The sequence below is a fragment of the Selaginella moellendorffii genome, unplaced genomic scaffold (genome assembly GCF_000143415.4).
Source record: "Selaginella moellendorffii unplaced genomic scaffold, v1.0 SELMOscaffold_20, whole genome shotgun sequence".
Lineage (NCBI taxonomy): Eukaryota > Viridiplantae > Streptophyta > Lycopodiopsida > Selaginellales > Selaginellaceae > Selaginella > Selaginella moellendorffii.
In genome coordinates, this window is record NW_003314281.1 from 998,535 (window position 1) to 1,018,254 (window position 19,720).

General features: G+C 50.2%; 3 protein-coding genes and 1 non-coding gene across 5 annotated transcripts; 2 read left to right on the top strand and 2 right to left on the bottom strand.

Annotated features, from left to right (window-relative positions):
- Positions 1-111: 111 nt before the first annotated feature.
- Positions 112-8,376, top strand: LOC9637309 (mediator of RNA polymerase II transcription subunit 12). Of its 2 annotated transcripts, XM_024677806.1 has the most exons (15): positions 112-938; positions 1,014-1,073; positions 1,127-1,232; positions 1,289-1,366; positions 1,421-1,474; positions 1,525-1,632; positions 1,687-1,833; positions 1,887-2,168; positions 2,219-4,338; positions 4,403-6,871; positions 6,936-7,248; positions 7,299-7,876; positions 7,928-7,974; positions 8,041-8,086; positions 8,211-8,376. In XM_024677806.1, the coding sequence occupies exons 1-12, from the start codon at positions 832-834 to the stop codon at positions 7,710-7,712; spliced, it is 6,258 nt and encodes a 2,085-aa protein (XP_024533574.1). In that variant the 5' UTR covers positions 112-831; the 3' UTR covers positions 7,713-7,876; positions 7,928-7,974; positions 8,041-8,086; positions 8,211-8,376. The 2 variants fall into 2 exon arrangements, with proteins under 2 accessions (XP_024533574.1, XP_024533573.1); XM_024677805.1 differs by lacking the exon at positions 8,211-8,376 and having other exon boundaries at positions 8,041-8,205.
- A 130-nt stretch (positions 8,377-8,506) lies between these two features.
- LOC112347272 (pentatricopeptide repeat-containing protein At4g02750-like) lies at positions 8,507-10,282 on the bottom strand. Its single transcript, XM_024677911.1, has one exon. The coding sequence runs from the start codon at positions 10,280-10,282 to the stop codon at positions 8,507-8,509; it is 1,776 nt and encodes a 591-aa protein (XP_024533679.1).
- A 4,520-nt stretch (positions 10,283-14,802) lies between these two features.
- On the bottom strand, positions 14,803-14,876 carry TRNAV-AAC. The gene has a single exon. It is a non-coding gene; the product is annotated as a tRNA-Val (tRNA).
- A 569-nt stretch (positions 14,877-15,445) lies between these two features.
- On the top strand, positions 15,446-19,108 carry LOC9636546 (LRR receptor-like serine/threonine-protein kinase FLS2). The gene is made up of 3 exons (XM_024678004.1): positions 15,446-18,402; positions 18,459-18,837; positions 18,893-19,108. The coding sequence occupies exons 1-3, from the start codon at positions 15,642-15,644 to the stop codon at positions 18,918-18,920; spliced, it is 3,168 nt and encodes a 1,055-aa protein (XP_024533772.1). The 5' UTR covers positions 15,446-15,641; the 3' UTR covers positions 18,921-19,108.
- The last annotated feature ends 612 nt before the right edge of the window (positions 19,109-19,720 follow it).

A 19,720-nucleotide genomic window follows, 5' to 3' on the forward strand; every position in this document is an offset into this window, starting at 1 on the left:
AGACAGTATATTCTTAGATTATGCCGCTAACGGAATATCCAGCGAGAGATTCTGATCCGCGGCATATTCTAGCGATTGTGCTTGGAATATCCGAGACCAAGACGACTGACCGCTCAGTTTATTGGACAGTGCAGTCTATCGCGTGTCCATCCACAGTCGCGCACGCATCTGGGCTTTTCTCTGTGTAGCGCATTCCTCTTTAGGTTTAACGCTCGCGCTCTTCTCTCTCATTCCGGGCTAAGCACAGCAATAATCCAGGGATCCCGATAGCTCCTCCCCTGTTTTGGCGCCCGCGGATCGATCGCGCCGGGCGAGGCGCCGCAAGAATCCGTAAGTGCTCGTCGATAGGCGCGCCGAAACGATCGGCCATTACTGCTGGAGCTGGCTGCTGATAGGGTTTTAGATACTCCTCGCCGATTAGTCAGCGGCATTTTGTTAGGTCTGTAGCACAGGATCGCGCTCTAGTCCGAGAAGCTCTTGGGCACTACCCTAGGGTTGGATTGAGCGAGCTAGAGCCAGGAACAGAGGCTGGGATAGTAGGAAGGAATTAAAATGCACAAGGACAGGGACTGGGCGGTATGGCCATGGCCGATTCTTTGACTTGCTTGGAGAATGCTTAGTCTCACCAGTGAGTGGGAATTTCCAGAGCACAGCGGCACTGGGTCCTCTGTTCTTCGCGGTGGATCATCGACTTTTCGACAGTACCACATATGGAACATGGACCAGAGGCTTGTAGGATTAATGCCTTGCTCTGGAAAGAGTAGGAAACCCAAGAGCTGGAAAAAAGGATTTAGAATACACGATGCAGCATGCGGGCGATCTTAAGGAGAGATGCACAGGTATTCTACTGCCGCTGGTGGCAGTGGCGTTGCAGCTAGTCGAGAGGGTCCTCGATCCGATTCCACTTACTCTGGTATCGGTTTCACAGCAACAGCAAGGCACGTATCTTCTATCTTTTCTTTGCAAATTCTTGTTTTTTTTTCGGAGCTCAAAGATCTCTTTACTGTTATCAGGCGTACTCCCCAGCTTACACCTTACAGGCTCAAATGCGAGAAAGAACCCCTGAACCCACGGTAGATATCTAGAAGCTAAATCTCCTCCGATGTCTTACTATTGTTCCTTCTAGGCTCGGACCTCCCGACTTTTATTTCCCTGCTCCCGATTGTCCAGAGGAGTCTTTAACGCGTGATACTTGCACAAATGGATACAAAGAAGCGATTGAGGGGATTGAGGTATGTTCACAACGATTGCGCCTGGTTCTCTTTACCTTAAAATACGATTCTATCAGGAAGCACGAGAAACGACGTGGACCTTGGCTACGAATAATGCGCTATGGGCAAAAGAGAATATCAGTCGTTACAAAGAGGTTCTTTACTTGTTTATTTTGTTCTGTCGTGTATCAACGTGAGATTCTTTGCAGTCCCTTCGTAAGCGACTGCGGGCGGTAACAAACGCTCTCGTTAGAAAACGCAAGGTACGTGCATGTTTCTGTGCCAGTTCGTGCTAAGTGGTTGTATTATTCAGGCAGGACAAGTATACGATGTTCCTCTTGTTGGAGCGCTGCTTGCCAAAGCTGGACAGTTCCCAGAGCGACATACCTATGGAGAGGATTATCGGAAGAAATGGATAGAAGTAAGACTAGTAGCTTCTCTTGTATCTGCTGAAGTTCACAGTTTATCTTTGCAGGACCTGTCGCAACGTAAACGCTTATCTTTATTGGCAGAGCACGTTCCACATGGTTTTCACAGAAGAACATTATTCGAAGCCCTGGTTAAGCAAAATGTGCCGTTTCTCCGAGCCACCTGGTTTATAAAAATATCTTACCTCAACCAGGTACTTCTTCTTTGCACTTCCTATACTGAGTTTCTCATACAGAGGGTCTCCAGGTGCGCCCGGCTTCGAGTGCTGGCGCTGATAAGTCGCATGGCAAGCGTCTGGAACAGTGGACTCGGGACGTTTTAGATTACGCACAATCCGTACTTGACGAGATCTGCTCAAATGCGTCGCGTGCAGCACTGGCCCAGGCCTACGATTCTGTGCAATCTGTGGAAACCGACCTGGATGGCCATGCGAAATGGCATTACATTGTGCGGCTTGTGCAGTGGCAGTATGCGGAAGGTCTTCTTCAGCAATCCCATGTTGTTGAGTGGGCTCTCAAGCAAATACAGGTTCTCATGTGCGCTTGCTTTGTTGCGTTAACTAATGTTTTTGCATGCAGGAAAAGGAATCGCTGGACGGTTTGGAGCTTTTGCTCCCTGTTCTTCTGGAGTTCATGGACTCTCTGTCACTTTCTCAGGTCCATGTCCGAATGTTGGTAGATATCTGCCAACACTGGCTACGGCAGCTTGGGGTGTCCAACGTCCTACCCAGCCCGGAAGAGCAGCCTCAACAATATCGCATCGTCGTGACCTTTGTGGAGATAATGCGCTACCTGCTTGTTGCTGTTCCAGACACATTCGTGGCTTTTGACTGTTTTCCTCTCCTTCCATGTGTTACGACACTGGAAGGTATGGAAATCGTCAAAGACGGTGACCCGAAAGCAGATACTACGAAGGGAAACGGCAGGCCAGGGAACCTTTGTCCGTATCGTGAAGTCTACATTATGGAGGTTGTCGATTCGATACAGAAACGAGCATCATCTCTGACGAAGGCTGTGAATCCGGGAGTCCTCAGAAACAACGACGGGAAAGTTATACAGGCTCTTGACAAGTCGCTAGCTGCTGGCGATCTCCTCAGCGCTTTCCAGGCCGTATTTGACAGCGATTTTTCTGGCTACGACCAATTACCCGGTGAATGGAAGACCTCCAGCTCCAACTTACCATTTCTATCCGGCATGCTGAACAACGTCAACCTCTCAGATCTTTTTGCGGTGCGGTATCTGTGCGAGTGGGCAGTCTGTGACTTTCGGGATACCAGACAAGCTTCTAGTATAAAGGTATCCACAGGCATCAAAGACTTGTCACGTATTTATACTGCAGCTTCAGTCCTCCTACTTAAGAAGGACTTCCCTCCCGGATCTCACGCTAAAAAGGCCAGGGTCAAGGGTGCATCGGATTCCAAACTCAAGCGCTCTCCGATGCACGAGATCATCGTAGCATGGATAGATCAACATGATTCGAGGAAAGGGGAGAGCATGGAGAAGATGCAGCTTCTTCTATACGAACTGGTTCGTAGGGGCATTTTTCATCCGGATGCGTACGTACGACAGCTGATCGTGGAAGGCTTACTAGAAAGACGAGAGTCGCCAAGTGATATAAGCAGGGCGGCTCGTCACCGGCGGGTCTTGCGTTACCTTCCTGGGCTTCCGACTTTGGACCTTGATGATACCAAAGACACAGACGATATTCCGGAGAATGCACGACTGTATCGCAACGAGCGTCGGCTAGCTCTGCATGGTTTCCATTCCGACGACAAAATAGCTAAAGACCGAAGGTTGAAGGATCGCACGTATTCTTCAGAAGTGAAGGTACCGATGTCTGGTTCTTTTGTAACTAACACACTGGATAGGAAGCAGGTCAGCCGGAAACCGATGAAGTTGCTGGAAGTGAAACAGGCAGTATGTGCGTATTTACAGATTCCAGACACTTTAGCGGGACAGCAAAAGTTCTGTGCTGGCCCGGTTGGTATCCTCAAGAGGGTGGCTGGTTCGTCCATTGGGGATACCCATGGGTGTGAAGAATGCAACGGTAGCAAAAGGCTTAAAACAGGCGAATCAAAGGGCACAGGGTTTATAGCAGACCCCGAAGACTCGTGGTGGATAAAGAAGGTACCAAAGGTCTCGGATCCAGTCAAGCTGGAAGCTTCTATCAAGCCCCCAAAGCAAGGCGTCAGAGGGAGGCCCAAAACCGTGAGAAAGACTCAAAGCCTTGCTCAGCTTCATAGTGCTCGTGTAGATGGTGGCCAGGGTGCTTCTTCCAGTCACTCCTTTGACAGTAAGGTGCATTGCCCGTATCATAGGCCTGCAGCGAGTACCAAGCTTTCTCTGAACGACTTGAGGCCTAAAAACGACTTCCGTTCGATCGGCTCTGCACTGAAGCAGCTTACAGTATCTGAGAAGTTTAACTTCTCTTCATGGCTAGACAGAACGATCCGCAGCTTGCTCGGGGAAGGCACTGCCAACAAGACGGGTCCGACGGCGAGGTGTCAGCTTAGTGATGAGCAATTTGGAGCGGTGGTTTATATGCTCGACATGGTGTTTGACTACAACGTTCTCGTCAGGCTTCTCTTGTGGCTTCTACCTATGGCTGCTGGTACGTCTGGAATGTCTGCGAGAGCACCAGTCAATAACAAAGAAACGTGCGGTATCGGAGAAGCAGCAATTTTGTCATGCTTAAGAAGGTATGTTTTTTTTTTTTCCTTTCCGCTGCTAGTTTCTTATTCTTTATCCTCTTTATTTTTTCAGATACGAACTAGTGATAACATCTCTGAATCTCTTACCGGAGGTTCTAACCGTTGGGATACAGTGTGCTTCTTCAGTGATTGGAACCATTCCATCGGGCAGATCACAAATACTGATCTATGTCAGTGAGCTACTAAACAAGTACAAAGGGCTGATGACGGTACAATCGTGGCAAAAGACGTGGAGAGGTTCTTGCGATCAGAAAGTCGCGATGGAACTGGAGGCTCTGAAAGTGGGAGACAGCGAAAGCGCTTTGGGATTCATCAATACCGTCGGTGAAGATCGAGATGATCCTATTCCTCAACGCCTGAACAGTCGACTTGCCAGGGTTGGAGCAAGCATGAAGGACTCAGTTCAGAAGGCTTTGGGGGAAGCAGTCTCGCAGATAGTCAGCAAAGAAAGAGAACTTCAGACGGCCAACTTTGCCATCAAAGACGCTGTGGCAGAGAAAGTGGAAGAATACTCCCACCGTGTCGTCACGGGACTTTTGGAAGCCATAAAACAGAACGGAACCGCTCAGACGGACTCGGGTCTCGTCAATGCTGCTGTGTCGGCCTTGGTTAGCAGCGCAAGTTCTTCCGCCGCTAACGCGCATGAGGTGCTGACAGCGAACAATGCAGGGCCTGATATATCACTGAGATGTGCCAGGCGCATTTTGCAGCTCCACGTCCGTTGTTTGCGGCTGCTGAAGGATGGCCTTGACGACCGGCAGAGCCGCGTGCTGGACGTGTCACTAGCTTCCGAGGCTTCAACGATTGTTGCCGGACACTTTGTACATATTCCTGGGAGAGCTCCCCGCTCCCAATTTCACCTCTCGCCAGAGACGCCGGAGCTGGGGACACTGGGAAACGACTTTGCAGCTGGTCAAAACGTTATCACGTCCGGAAGAGCAGCCTCGGCAACAGCACTGGTGGTGATGGCAGTTGTACATGGCGTTTTAAGCTTAGAGAGGCTCGTGACAGTTTTGAAGATAAGAGACGGACTCGAGGCTTTGCACCTTCCAAAACTTTTCGGCAGCTCAAACGGTCTGTCCAGAGGTGTGGCTATGGGAAGTACACTCAAGTCCGATGAGGTGCATATTCACTGGTTCCGGATATTGATAGGGGACTGCAAAGCCATCGCAGGTGGCCTGGTAGCTGATATCCTGGGCGATGCAACTTTAGTGGCTCTCGCACGTACTCAGCGGCTACTACCGTTAAACTTGGTCTTCCCAATGGCATATGCGATGTTCTGCGGGCTTTTGCGACGACAGGTTTTATCGCGCATGAGCAATGCGAGCAGAGACGACAGCATTCTCCAATCCCTTAGCGTGGCTGTAGCGGACATTGTCAAGCATGAGCCGTTCCGTGAGGTGTGTTTACAGGACACGCGAGCGCTCTATGTCCTCCTTTCATCAGATGGAGGCAGCTCCGACTACGCTGCACTGCTGGATGAACAAGGTTTCGATGCTCGATTAAAAGTCGAGGCGATGCTACCTTTCTCCGGTCGGCTGTTCCTACACTCGATACTAGACGGCGTTCTACCATCTTCCATGCAATGGCAGGACGACGAAGCATGGGTGAAGGTCCGTCATGTCCACGACCCGAAACATGCGCAACAGCAGATGGTCTTGATCTTGGATGAACTGCAGCCTGCAACTTTCCACTGGCAGTGGTTGGAACTCAGACTTCATCTCAACGAGCTGGTTTTCGTAGAGAAGATTGAAGCTCATAACTCTGCCGTCAAGGCGATGCAAGCATCCGTGGGAGCGTCGGACCAACTTTACGAGTGTGAGAAGGTCTTCACGGAAAATGTACTCACAAACGTGCTCTTCAGACCAGACGCAGGTGCATTGTACTCCGAGGTGCTGCATTCTCTCGGCAAACCGCTGGAAGAGTACATCATCAAGCTTGTGAAGTGGTCTTTGCAAGGCGTCGACGTTCTCTATGGGAAGAAATCATTAAGACAACGCCTTGAGCAGACGAAAGGGTACATTAGACCGACGTCGGCTCTGAAGTCGTGGGGCTGGCAACCTCCTTGGAGTGTGGTGGAAGCCGCCTCTCCGGAAGAGGGTGAAGTTTCTCAGGACAACGCCAGTGCAGCAGGTGGAAGCTCCAGAGACGATGCTCTCAGCCTGCACTTTGCGATCGAAAAGGCCTTGGCTGACTTGGTTCTGCCATGCCTTGCAAGGAGCTTAAACGACACATGCAGCGGCTTTGCGTTTGATCTGGTGAGTCAAATGGCGGAGCTGGAGCAGCAAGTGACATTGCTGACGCGGTCGAGTGCAAAATTTTCTGTCGCGCCAAGCACTGCAGACGGGCCTGCAGCAAAGAATCAAAGGAGAGGAGCCAGAAGCGGATTGGAAACTGCAAGTCCAAGTGTACGTCGACGGCCTCCAGAGGCTTCTGCTGTTTCTGCTGCTGCGCTCCAGAGCTCGATGTGGCTGCGACTACAGTTTCTTCTGCCTTTACTGCGAATTATATACTGCGACAGGTAAATCCGTTTCATATGTTATCACCCCGGGCTTAGCGTTTTGTCTTCGTTTCTCTGTCCGCAGAGAGAACATGCGACTGACTCTCGCTCCGGTTCTCCTCCGGTTGCTTGGCACCCGTGTCGTATACGAGTCCGCAGAGTCGTTTGGTATTCACCAGCCAGAGAGCTCCATGCTGAACAAGGGACAGTGGAATGCGGAGCTTGCGTCGATGGCGGCAGCAGCGTCTGCCGGCGAGGAGTTGTTCGACAGGCTGCTCAGCGTCCTGCATGCGCTGCTGAGCAACACCTGGGCAGTCTGGCTAAAGCCTCGAGGCCGAGCGGCAAAGCCTCCTCGAGAAGTACCACCTTTTGAACGTGAAGCTGCCGAAAAGCTCCAGGTAAGCTTCTCTTCTTCTTCTTTCTTTGTGCTTACGACTTGTTTTTCTAGACCGAACTGGATCACATGCAACTCCCGATGTCTCTCCGCATGAGACTTCAAGCAGCGATGCCAGTGTTTCCCCCAGGCCCGACTTTCTCACTCTCGGCCGCTCCTCCGCAAGTGCCACAGTCCGCCTTCACGGCGCTGCAAGCCAACCTCTCACCGTCGCTGCACCTCTCGCATTCCCAAAAGCTTGGAGCCGACCTCAAGTCCAAGCCCTCTCCATCGCTGGACACCGAGACAGGTATGGACCCGTGGCTGCTCTTGGAGGACGGGACCGGACTCCCGGCCACCGTCGGCAGCGCAAACTCGTCCACCACGGCCGATGGAAGCACTCTAAAGGCCTGTCCATGGCTCAAGGGTGCTGTAAGAGTAAGGAGGACTGAACTAACACACCTCGGTTCTGTAGATTCTGATACTTGATTCATTACATGGGCCGAAACGGCCCTCTATTTTCTCTAGAAATAATAGAGGGAGAGGGGGAGGGGTGGGGGCTCACTAACTTGGCTTAGATGTCCTGCTGCTGCTCGCGGGGAGATTGTCACTGACCTCTGCTTTTCAACCGTGACATTTCTAGCGATATCCAGGTATGGAAGTTTCGAGTTCTTGGGAAGTACTGAGCATTGTTTGTTTTTCAGGTTGGATGAGATTGTGTTCTCTTTTTTCTCTTTGAGAAAGCAGACAGGTACGTTTCTCGTCTTTGTCTTTGTGTTTGTTCTCCTTGCTTATCTGTGTGTGTGTGTGCTTGCAGCATCGTAAGATATAAGTTTTAAGACTGTTTGGAGGAGAAGAAGCATGTAAGTCTGGAAATTTTTTTTTCCCGTTTTTTAGCAAGAGCAGTAATTCTTGTCGCTGAGAACGTACGAAACTCCAGCGTACGAAACTCTGGCTAATGGAAATGCTTCGTGTTATTCAATCCAGGCATTGGAAGCTATGCCATTCTAGATCGAATTGTGACTCGCTTGTTCGATCGTGACGTTGGGGATCGAGCGAGCGAGCAATGCGAGAGGAGAGGAGGATCCGAGCTTAGTTTAATTTGGACCCTTATTTAACCCCTTAAATACATGGATGAGGAAAGGTGGCACAAGGCGAAGATGAAAACCAAGACTAACATACGAGCCCATCTAATATGTATTTCGAGATTTGTGTGCAAAGTTTGTCACACGTTTGATCACAAGGAGAGATTCATATTCACAGTATTACCCTATAGGATGATATCAAACTTCCCGAGTTGTAGCAAGCAAAACATAAGGAGCTGAGTCATGGGGATCGATCCTCCACGCTTGTCCCGCAGCTCGAAAGTTTGCACTAGCGCTGTGATCTTGCCGACAAGCGCCCAGTACCGAGAGCCAGTCTCTCGAGTCAGCGAGAAAGGGCATGCTTCTTATGAGCTCCTCGGCTTGCTGGAAGTAGCCACAGCGAGCGAGGACTGCGAGGATACAGCCATACTGTTGCTTCGAGGGAGCGAGCCGAAAGTTGGAAACCATGGACGTGAAATGAGACCACGAGAGCTGGAGATCGCCACTGTGGCCCGATAGAACCGACGTGAAAGACGATTCGTCCGGTGGTATGCCTTCTATCAGCATGGCTCTGAAGAGATCTAGGTTGTCGAGTCCATTTCGAGCATACACAGCGAGCAGCGAGTTCCAGGACACTAGATCTCTTTGCGGCATATGACCAAAGCAGGATTTCGCTAGGGAGAGATGACCATTGTTGGCATACCCCGCGAGCAAAGCATTCCACGACGCTGGATCCTTATTTGAGATTTCACGGTCGAACAGGTTCTTTGCTCTGTCCATCCTTCCACTCTGGGCATGCGCAAACAGCATTGTGCTCCAGGAGATGGAGTTTTTCTCGGGCATTTTGTTGAAAAGGCTCTCAGCGTCGGTGTAGCATCCATTGCGGACGTAAGTCAAAAGCATAGCATTCCAGGATGCGAGATCAAAGTCGGGCATGGAATCGAAAACGCACTTTGATTCCTCGAGCTTTCCTTTGGCGGCGTAGCCCACGAGCAAAGCAGTGAGTGTGAAGAAATCCACGGCTGGCATCTGACGTAGAAGACCCCCGGCATCTTCTAGCAGTCCTTTGTGAGTGTAGGCAGCGACCATGGCATTCCACGAGACGAGGTTTCTTTGAGGCATGGAGTCAAAGATGGTCTTTGCGCTGACAAGATCCCCGTTCTCGGCATATGCAGTAAGCATTGTGGTCAACGACACGAGATCTCTAGCGGGCATTGAGTCAAACAGACGTTTTGCCTTGTCAACGCACCCTTGCTGGGAAAAGATGGCAATCATAGTGTGCCATGAAAACAAATCTCTCTCGGGCATCACATCAAAGATACTATACGAATCTTCTAGATGCTCATTGTGGGCAGAAGCTGAAAGCACAGCATTCCAAGAAACAAGATCCCACAGCGGCATCGCATCAAACAACATCTTGGCTTGCTCGAAGTTAGAGCTCTTGGAATATGCCGAGAGCATTGTCGTCCAGGAAACCATGTCGCGGCAAGGAGCAAAATCAAACAAACGTTTTGCCTCCTCAAGATGCCCATATTGGGCATGTGCCAAGAGCATCACGCTCCAGGAAATGGCGTCCCTCTGGGGCATCTGATCGAACAGCTCTTGAGCAGTGCCAAGTTCCCCGGCCATGACACACGCACTCAGGATCGAATTCCACGCGACGAGATCCCTCTCCGGTGCCTCCCAGAACACAGCCAGCCCCTGGTCCAGATCGCCATTCTGGGCACACGCCGTGATCATGAGATTGAGCGAGAAGCCATCCCTGGGGTGGATCCGATCAAAGACGCGCCGAGCTCGATCGAGGCTGCCGCAACGCCCATACATTTGGAGCAAAAGATTGGAGAGATATGTGCGAGTGTGGGTGGGCAGGCGCTCCTGGATGGACCCAACCGCGGCATCGGTTTCCAGCGCTTGCGCGAGGGTGGAGCAGGATCGAATGAGCCCAACACAATCAAGGACGCTTATCGCCCACATCCGCCATTCCCTTTTACGTGGTTTAAGGGTTTAGTTTAGGTGGTTCATCCTAAAATAATGGTAAAGAAGGTGTAAACATTGTAAATAAATATTTTAGTCAAAAATAAGTACAAACTTTTAACACGAAGCTGAAATATTCTTTCCTTGTGTTTTTCCTTAAGTATTTGTACTTGATACTGCAAGTAATGCTTGGATATGCCTTTCTTTGTGTTATAAAGATGGGATCACTTTGAAAACAATGAAAAATCCATCATGCTATTTAAGCTGAGTTATTAAGCATTACGGTTCTTTGAGTGTGGACAATGTCTTCGGATGGGTTGATCAAAGACTTGGAGGGCGCATTCCGAGTGATAAAGAATGAAGAGCGGCTTGCAAGGAGGATCAGGGAGCTGACCAGCGGTCAATGCGTGGACCTGAGCAAATTGAAGACCGAGGAGGGCGAGGATCAGCCAGTCCTCCACCTGGCATGCGAGTCCGGCAACCCCGTCGCAGTCAGCGTTCTACTCAAGAAGTTCGATGCCAGATTGGACATCATGACCAAAGCCGGCACCACGCAGGACACGGCCTTCCACAGGGCAGCAGTAGGGGGCAGCGCCAAAGTGTTGCAAATCCTGATGGACGAGTTGAGGCTCAGGGACCCCAGCAGCGCCAAGCTGAATGTGGCCGATGTGGGGAATAGGTACAATCGCACCCCACTGCACCTCGCACTGGAGGCTGGTCAACTGGAGACTGCTCGCTATCTCATCGGTGCCCCAGTCAACGTCCATGCCGAAGACAACTACGGCTTCAAGATGCTCCACTTTGCGGCAAAGTCTGGACGCGTGGCAGCCCTTGAGGAGGTGGTCCGGGCGACCAGGGTTGACGTCAACGTGACCAATAACGTAAATATCACCCCGCTGCATTGGGCCGCTCGCCAGGGCAACGTGGATGCCGTTGACTGGCTGCTCCAGCATGGCGCTGACTTAACCGTGGCTGACCATGTCCAAGGCTGGCTCCCGCTGCACTATGCGACCCAGCGACTCCAGATTGATGTGGTGGAGCTCCTTCTTTGCAAAGCCGGGACTAATCCCTTCGCCACTGGTAAGGATGGGAAAACCGTTTTGGACATGGTCCGCATGATAGACAAGAGTGAGAAAAAGCGCCAGCTCAAGATGCTGCTCGAAAAGATGCAGGTCCTGAAGAATATATTCCTGTCAGAGCATATGATCCAGTATGTTGCTCGATATGGAAGCAACAGCACCAACAGCTGGCTTGAGAACGAGTTAACGGCTCCGTATCTCCGGGAAACTGGGAGGAACCTCGTCAAGAAGGTGAGGCTTTTGGAGTGTGCAGCTGAATCCGACAATGTGGAAGCTGTTCAACACTTGGTGCATCTGATCAGGATTCTGCTGGTCGAGACCGACAAAGGCGAGTTTCTGGATCAGTTGAACTGTGCGCTGCAACATGCGCTCCAGCATGGGAACCTCGACTTTGCGAAAGCTTTGGCTTTGGAGCTCCTGGATGAAGAGAAGGTGCATCTGGGAGACTGGGTGAGCGATCTGAAGAAAAAGCTTCTGGAGAGGATGACAGTGCCGTTGAAACAGCTATGGAGAGATTTTCAACTGTCACAGGAGTCGGACAAGCACTCTGGGAGGTTATGGGGATGGGGGAAGAACAGGTATCATTGCGAGGAGAAGAACCTGCCGGGGCAGCTTCCTTTCGCGTTCATACTGGCTTGGATCAGGACCATGCCGGAGAAATCTGTGGTGGAAGCCACAGCCGAGTTCATCGAGCATCAGAATCTGTGGGATCATATAGGTTTCAGCAGCAACGTCGACAACACAAAGAAGAATGCGCTGCACTGGGCTGTTCTGTTGGTGAAGCCTGCCGTTGTGGATGAGCTCCTCAAGATCAAAGTTTGTGAAGCGGAGGCAGTAGCTGGGGATGAGAACGACAAAACGCCACATGAACTCGCGGTCGTTGCACATCGTTTGTTTACTTTAGCAGCGGATCGGGCGGATGCAAAGGACGAAAAGCTCAAGCTTGTAGCCATGGCAAAGAATCTAGAGAACATCAAGATCAAGATGCAGGTTGAAAGCCAACCTGTGAAGGATCTTAACGACTTATTGCACAGGGACAGGACGCTCTCTGTAGAGGCCCTGAATGCCATATTGGTCGGATCGGCACTGCTGGCTGGTATAACATTCCAGGGAGTCTTGCAACAGCCAACCACAAACAACAGAACTGGATTGAACATCTTTGCTGCATTCAATTCTCTATCGTTCTTCTTCGGGATGGCCAGTGCAGTCATCGGCGCAACAGGTGTTCTTCCCAAGCGCGACGAGTATATTGGCCACCTTCTCAAAGACCTTAGGTCCAAACTCACTCTCGCTGCAGGCTTGCTCATCATCTCTATTGCATTTGTTCTTGTTGCATTCGCTTCAGCTGGGTTTGGGACCATACACCCTAGCTTCAGGTATGCCATCCTCGTCACAACCGGCATAGGTGGAACATTATGCCTCTACATGCTGGCTGCGTTTATGAGGCGCATCTATTTACTGTGGGGGCTTACTGAAGGGGATAAAGAAAGTAGCATGCAGAAGTTGGCGAAGAAGGTTGGGTTTCGACCTGCAAGGGATCATAAATCAACAACAGGTTGGAGCCTGTGCTAAGTTCTAGCTAGGCAACTTATATGTGTGCATCTATAATAAGCAGGGAAGATTCACTGCCGTGCCCCATGGTTGTGGAAACAATTTTGTGGATGTTGTGCGTTTAGCCATGGGGCCGGTCCCCATATTGTTGTTCAAACAACATTTTTGTAGCAAATCCAGGACCTCTAAACTTAGCTCCTCCGCCTCTTAGAATCAGCTTGATATCCTCAGTAGAAATTTCTGTGCACTTACGTGATCACAGGCTTGAGCTTCATCGTCTTGTAGAGAGCTCGAGGGTGGCAGCCGTGAGCGACGGTCGACAGGAAAGATGCATGAGATGCGATTGTGTTTGAAAGGCGTGCACGGTTCTTGTCCAGGCTTTCCATGGCAGCCAATCATCGCCGACAAAATCGGGCAAAAGAGCTGCCGCAATGATCCATCACAGGTAGCTCGTGTACTCGTCCAGGTCACAGGAGCGAGGTGGGTGCTGGCGCCAAAGAATGAACCGGAGTAGTTGAGTGGTATTCCTTAGGGATATACCACTAGGTTGTATTAGATCTCTCAGTCTCTCTCTTAAAGGAGCCGCAAGAAGGACGATGTGATCGACATCGCCAAGATCATGATGCACAACTCCATGGCCAAGCGTTGCGGTGGGGTGTCCTATGGAGGAAGAGCTGTGACAAGAGTGACTGGAGATCTATGGGAGCTGGTCTCTCTCTTTTGTTTTTGAGCTTACTCCCAGCATGGCTAAGTTTTGTTTCCTTTCGATCATTGATCAGGCCTTCCAGTTTTGTTCTTTTGGATTTCTTTAGATTTTCCTTCATCACAGCTGGCTTGGTCATCTGGGTGTTCGTTGCTCCTCAAACAATCTGAAGCTAATTGTCTTCTGAGAGATCTCCACAGCTTGCATCTGCTAACTCTCTCAGACAACTAGCTCGGACCGGGTGATCTCTTTAGCTTCGATGGATCGCTGAGCGTTGAATCTCAGCTTCAACACGCTCACTGGTCCGATCCAGGAATTTGGAAAGCATCGATCACTCGTTAATTGGTGAAATGTCTACGTGTTCTTCGTATCAAAGGCAACAACATCTCCGGTACGTCGCCCGGGAATTGCTCGCAGCTCGTGGAGAAGTCTCATCGAGAACCGGCAAGCTGCGACAACTCAGGTAGGCAACGCCAGGATCGCTAAGCGACTGTTCTAGCATCTCGGGGGAGCTCCTAGTCTCGGAGAACATTTTGGTGGGAAGGATTCCAGAGAAGGTGAAGCTGTGCTCTGCTCTACCTCTGGGGAAACAGGCTGACGGGTTCTGCTTTGTCCAACTGCATGGAGCTTGTCCAGCTTCTACTCGATGGTAGACAGGACCTTCCTGGGGAACAGGTTGACGATCCTGAGTATTCACTCCAATATGATCTCGCGTGCGATTCCAGAATCGGTGGCAAACTGTTCCTCACCATACGCTGTGGACGAGAATCGCCTATCCGGAAGCATACCCCGATCTGTCAAAGGTAGCGCTCGAGGAAAACCAGCTTAGCGGCTGGACCCCGGAGGAGATTGTGCCGAGGACCAGCTCCGCGACATAGGCCTTTTGCAGAGTTGTCGCTAGTCGAACTGACTTGAAGGATTCCTCCGCAACTAGGCCGCTCTACAGGCTGGTGGAGCACTACTACTGCATGGTGGACGCTCTCGGCCGCGCAAACGAGCTGGGGGATGGTGGAGATGCCTGGGCGCTTGCAAGTAGTGCAAGAACGACAGAACATATGTTGGCGGTGTCAGGAATCGAACCCGAAATTACACAGTGACAAGCAACTAACACTTTTCAGTCGAACAGGTTCTTTTCAACTTGGGGTCAAATAAATTTGGAACAAATATGCATTTCTGAAAACTTTATTTGGCTTCATCCAGGTTCGAACTGGAGACCTTCAGTGTGTTAAACTGACGTGATGACCAACTACACCATGAAACCATCATTGAAAGTAAATCATGATTAACCTAGTACATGTGACATGGACTTCCTACTCTTCCGGCAAAGATTGTGTAAATGTACGTGCTTGATCTGAGCTTTGCCGCCAACAATGGCTACAATCTCATCAGCTTCAATATAGCCAACTTTCTGGTCGACTGGATCTCCTAAACGTCGGATCATCTGCCACCCGAGCTCTCTACAAGATGATGGAGCTCACAACATCGTCCTGGTCACCAAGGGGAGCATCGAAGCTGCGAGAAATTATCTGACAAGACAAGAGGCCTTGTGAGGGGCATTAGGGCAGAAGAGTTGCAGCAATGCCTCGCAGGTAGGTGTTCGTGGTGAGGTAGGCGCAGCGCCGTGTCAAAGATCGGTCTCCATCGCCAAGGAGACGGGAAGAGTTTGCGCATAGAAACGAGCCCCAGAAGGACCGCAAGAAGGTGAAGCTGGATGACGTGATCGACATCCCTAAGATCATAGGAGTTCAAGAGGATTGTCAAGGAGATCTTGGGGATGGGCGTCGCGGTGGGGTGTACTGTGGATGGAAAGAGCCCGAGCGAGGTGGAGATCCCTGAGCTCTTTTTTTCTTTTGACCTTGGCTTTGGTTTTTCCTTTCGATCTGTGGTTCAGTTCCACCGACCAACTCAGTCTCCGAACGCGGTCGCAAAGTCGAAAAGACTTTCCGTGAGTCTTTTTGTCTTTCTTCCCCACTATCGCATCTGCTGGTCAGGACTCAGGTTGGTCTTGTTTCACTCTGGGATAGAAATGAAGCTTGTGGCGATGGAGGTGGAGGTGATCACTCTGCTTTTCATCGCCTTCGCACATTTCGCGTGCTGCTATGGTTTGAATTTGCAACAGCAGAACAGGAAAGCGTTGGAAACAGACGAAGCTCTCGTCCTTCTGTCTTTCAAGCGAGCCTTGTCGCTTCAAGTTGACACACTTCCGGACTGGGACGAGGCAAACCGCCAGAGTTTCTGCTCGTGGACGGGTGTTCGTTGCTCCTCAAACAACACAGTGACGGGGATTCATCTCGGAAGTAAGAACTTTTCTGGCTCCTTGTCTCCTCTTCTGGGAGATCTCCATAGCTTGCAGCAGCTAAATCTCTCGGACAACTCTCTCAGTGGAAACATACCGGGTGAGCTCTTTAGCCTTGATGGATCGCTGACAGCGTTGAATCTCAGCTTCAACACTCTCACTGGTCCGATCCCGTCCACCATCTACGCCTCCAGGAATTTGGAAAGCATCGACCTCTCCCGCAACTCGTTAACCGGTGGAGTACCTGTGGACCTCGGGCTCCTCGGCCGGCTGCGTGTTCTTCGTCTCGAAGGCAACAACATCACCGGCAGTGTTCCTGCGTCGCTTGGCAATTGCTCGCAGCTCGTGGAGCTAAGTCTCATCGAGAACCAGCTCGATGGTGAGATCCCGGAAGAACTCGGCAAGCTGCGACAGCTCAGGTACCTCCGGCTCTACAGAAACAAGCTGACAGGCAACGTTCCAGGATCACTGAGCAACTGTTCTGGCATCGAGGAGCTCCTCGTCTCTGAGAACTTTTTGGTGGGAAGGATTCCAGAAAGTTATGGCTTGCTCTCGAAGGTGAAGCTGCTCTACCTCTGGGGAAACAGGCTGACGGGTTCTATACCGAGCACTTTGTCCAACTGCACGGAGCTTGTCCAGCTTCTACTCGATGGAAACAGCTTGACAGGACCTTTGCCACCCGAGCTGGGGAACAGGTTGACGAAGCTCCAGATCCTGAGCATTCACTCCAACATACTCTCAGGTGTGATTCCAGAATCAGTGGCAAACTTTTCGTCACTCCACTCGCTGTGGTCTCACGAGAATCGCTTCTCCGGAAGCATACCCCGATCACTGGGAGCAATGAGAAGCCTGTCAAAGGTAGCACTTGAAAAAAACCAACTTGGCGGCTGGATCCCGGAGGAGATAGGAAACGCATCGCGACTCCAGGTGCTGAGGCTACAGGAAAACCAGCTCGAGGGTGAGATCCCAGCGACGCTCGGCTTTTTACAGGATCTACAGGGGTTGTCGCTACAATCGAACAGACTTGAAGGAAGGATTCCTCCGGAACTAGGCCGGTGTTCTTCGCTAAACTACTTGAAGCTCCAGGACAATAGGCTTGTAGGGACGATTCCAAGCAACTTAAGTCAGCTCTCGCAGCTGAGAAATCTGGACGTGTCGAGAAATCAGCTCACAGGGGTCATTCCAGCGAGTCTCTCGAGCTGCTTCCGGCTAGAAAACGTCGACCTTTCTTACAACTCTCTCGGCGGTAGCATTCCACCACAGGTTCTCAAGCTTCCAGCTCTCCTCTCGGGATTTAATCTCTCGCACAACAGGTTGACGGGAGAGATTCCACGAGACTTTGCGAGCATGGTTTTGGTCCAGGCAATCGATCTCTCTGCCAACCAGTTGACGGGATTCATACCAGAGAGCCTTGGAGCTTGCACAGGACTTGCAAAGCTGGACCTTTCGTCCAACCTCTTGACTGGAGAGATCCCGCCAGCACTGGGAGATCTCTCAGGACTTTCCGGAGCTCTAAATCTCTCGAGGAACAACATAACTGGGAGTATACCCGAGAATCTCTCCAAGTTGAAGGCTCTGTCGCAATTGGATCTGTCACACAACCAACTTTCCGGGTTCGTTCCAGCTCTGGATCTTCCAGACCTTACTGTTCTTGATATTTCGTCCAACAACTTGGAAGGCCCAATACCGGGGCCTTTGGCAAGCTTCTCTTCTTCCTCGTTTACGGGAAACTCCAAGCTTTGCGGGCCAAGTATCCACAAGAAATGCCGCCATAGACATGGTTTCTTCACCTGGTGGAAAGTTCTCGTTGTCACTGTCACGGGAACTTTGGTACTACTGCTGCTGCTGCTGGTGATCGCAGCTGCTTACGTACTCAAAATCCATCGACAAAGCATCGTTGAGGCACCGACTGAAGATATTCCTCACGGCCTCACGAAATTCACCACTAGCGATCTTTCTATAGCCACGGACAACTTTAGCAGCAGCAACGTAGTCGGAGTTGGAGCTTTGAGCAGTGTTTACAAAGCACAGCTACCGGGAGGACGCTGCATTGCCGTGAAGAAGATGGCATCGGCGAGAACCTCTCGCAAGCTTTTCTTGAGGGAGCTCCATACTTTGGGGACGCTGAGGCATCGCAACCTTGGACGAGTTATTGGATACTGCTCGACGCCGGAGCTCATGGCTATAATCCTCGAGTTTATGCCAAATGGAAGCCTCGACAAGCAGCTTCACGATCATCAGAGCCGGCTAGAAGCTTTTAGCACCTGGGAAGTCCGCTATAAGATCGCTCTGGGAACTGCTCAGGGACTGGAATACCTTCATCACCAATGCAGCTCGCCAGTTCTTCACTGCGATCTCAAGCCATCTAACATTCTCCTCGACTCGGAGCTACAATCTCGCATAAGTGACTTTGGGATCTCCAAAGTGAGAGTGCAAAACACGAGAACGACGACGTCGAGCTTCAAAGGGACGATTGGATACGTAGCACCAGGTAAAGCTTCCAAAGTCTCTCTTTTATTTTTTCCTCCTTCAATATTGGGTTTTCAGAGTATAGCTACTCAAGCATTCCCTCGACGAAAGGGGACGTTTTCAGCTATGGAGTAGTTTTGTTGGAACTTGTCACTGGGAAGCGTCCGACTGGTAACTTTGGAGATGGGACGAGCCTAGTTCAGTGGGCTCGTAGTCACTTTCCTGGAGAAATAGCGAGCCTTTTGGACGAGACCATCGTTTTCGATCGTCAAGAGGAACATCTCCAGATACTGCAAGTCTTCGCAGTGGCACTGGCATGCACGAGAGAGGATCCACAACAAAGACCCACCATGCAAGATGTGCTCGCCTTCCTGACGAGAAGGAAAGCTGAGCACGAAGAGCACTGCATTGAAACGCTTGCGCATGCTTCCAGCCCATACGATGCCATTGACACGAGGTAAGAAGTTATGCGAGCCTGACCAAAAGAAAAGCTAACATGAAGCTTCGAACAGGGAGGAGAAATTTGTGAGCACAAGCTGAGAGTAAGGTTTTTCAAATGGTCTCATATGGAGGATATGGAGGTAAGACTCTTGAAGTTCCTTTGCATGGATTCTCCGAGGTACTGAGAGCGTTTGGAGCTGAAGTTATAATGTGGAAGGATGAAGATGGCAACCTCAAAGAGCTCAAAGAGATCTATTGATCTAAATGACAAAATTCTTCAGGCGGAACAGATTGTTTCTGTTGTGTGACATCTTGAAAGACACTGATTTCTTGATAGTAAACTCAGATGGGGAGCAAGGCCGTTAAAGAAGAGGCTTCTAATCTTCGGCGGCTTAATCTTATGGTTGTGAAAATAGTGGTCCAGAGTAGCAAATAATACCAACAAAGTGCCAAATACAATCAAAGCAATGTAATACAAGTTGATTAAAATGGCTGAGGTGTTTTGAGAGCGAATTCTTTTATTGTATCACTGAAGAGCAAGATAAAAGAAGATAGTTATAACATGTAGCTAGTAGAAAGGATTGTTCTTCCACAAAACTAAAAATAAATGTCTACTAGAGCAATTATCAATCTAACTGGAATGCTTTTTTATTTTAATACAGAATTTAGTACTTTCGACCCATTTATAAGCTGATATTTCAGTAAAATTCAAACTATCAATTAAGTAAAGTTTTTAGGACTCTAATTATAGGAGTCTTTGACTAGGAGAAGTATAATTTTTTTTATAAAGACGTGGTGTATATTAATATGTATAATGATATAAATTTTAGTTGGCAGAGAAAAACCATCAACACTGATCTTGGGAGTGATGCCTAAGAAAATAAATGTGGCACCAGAGA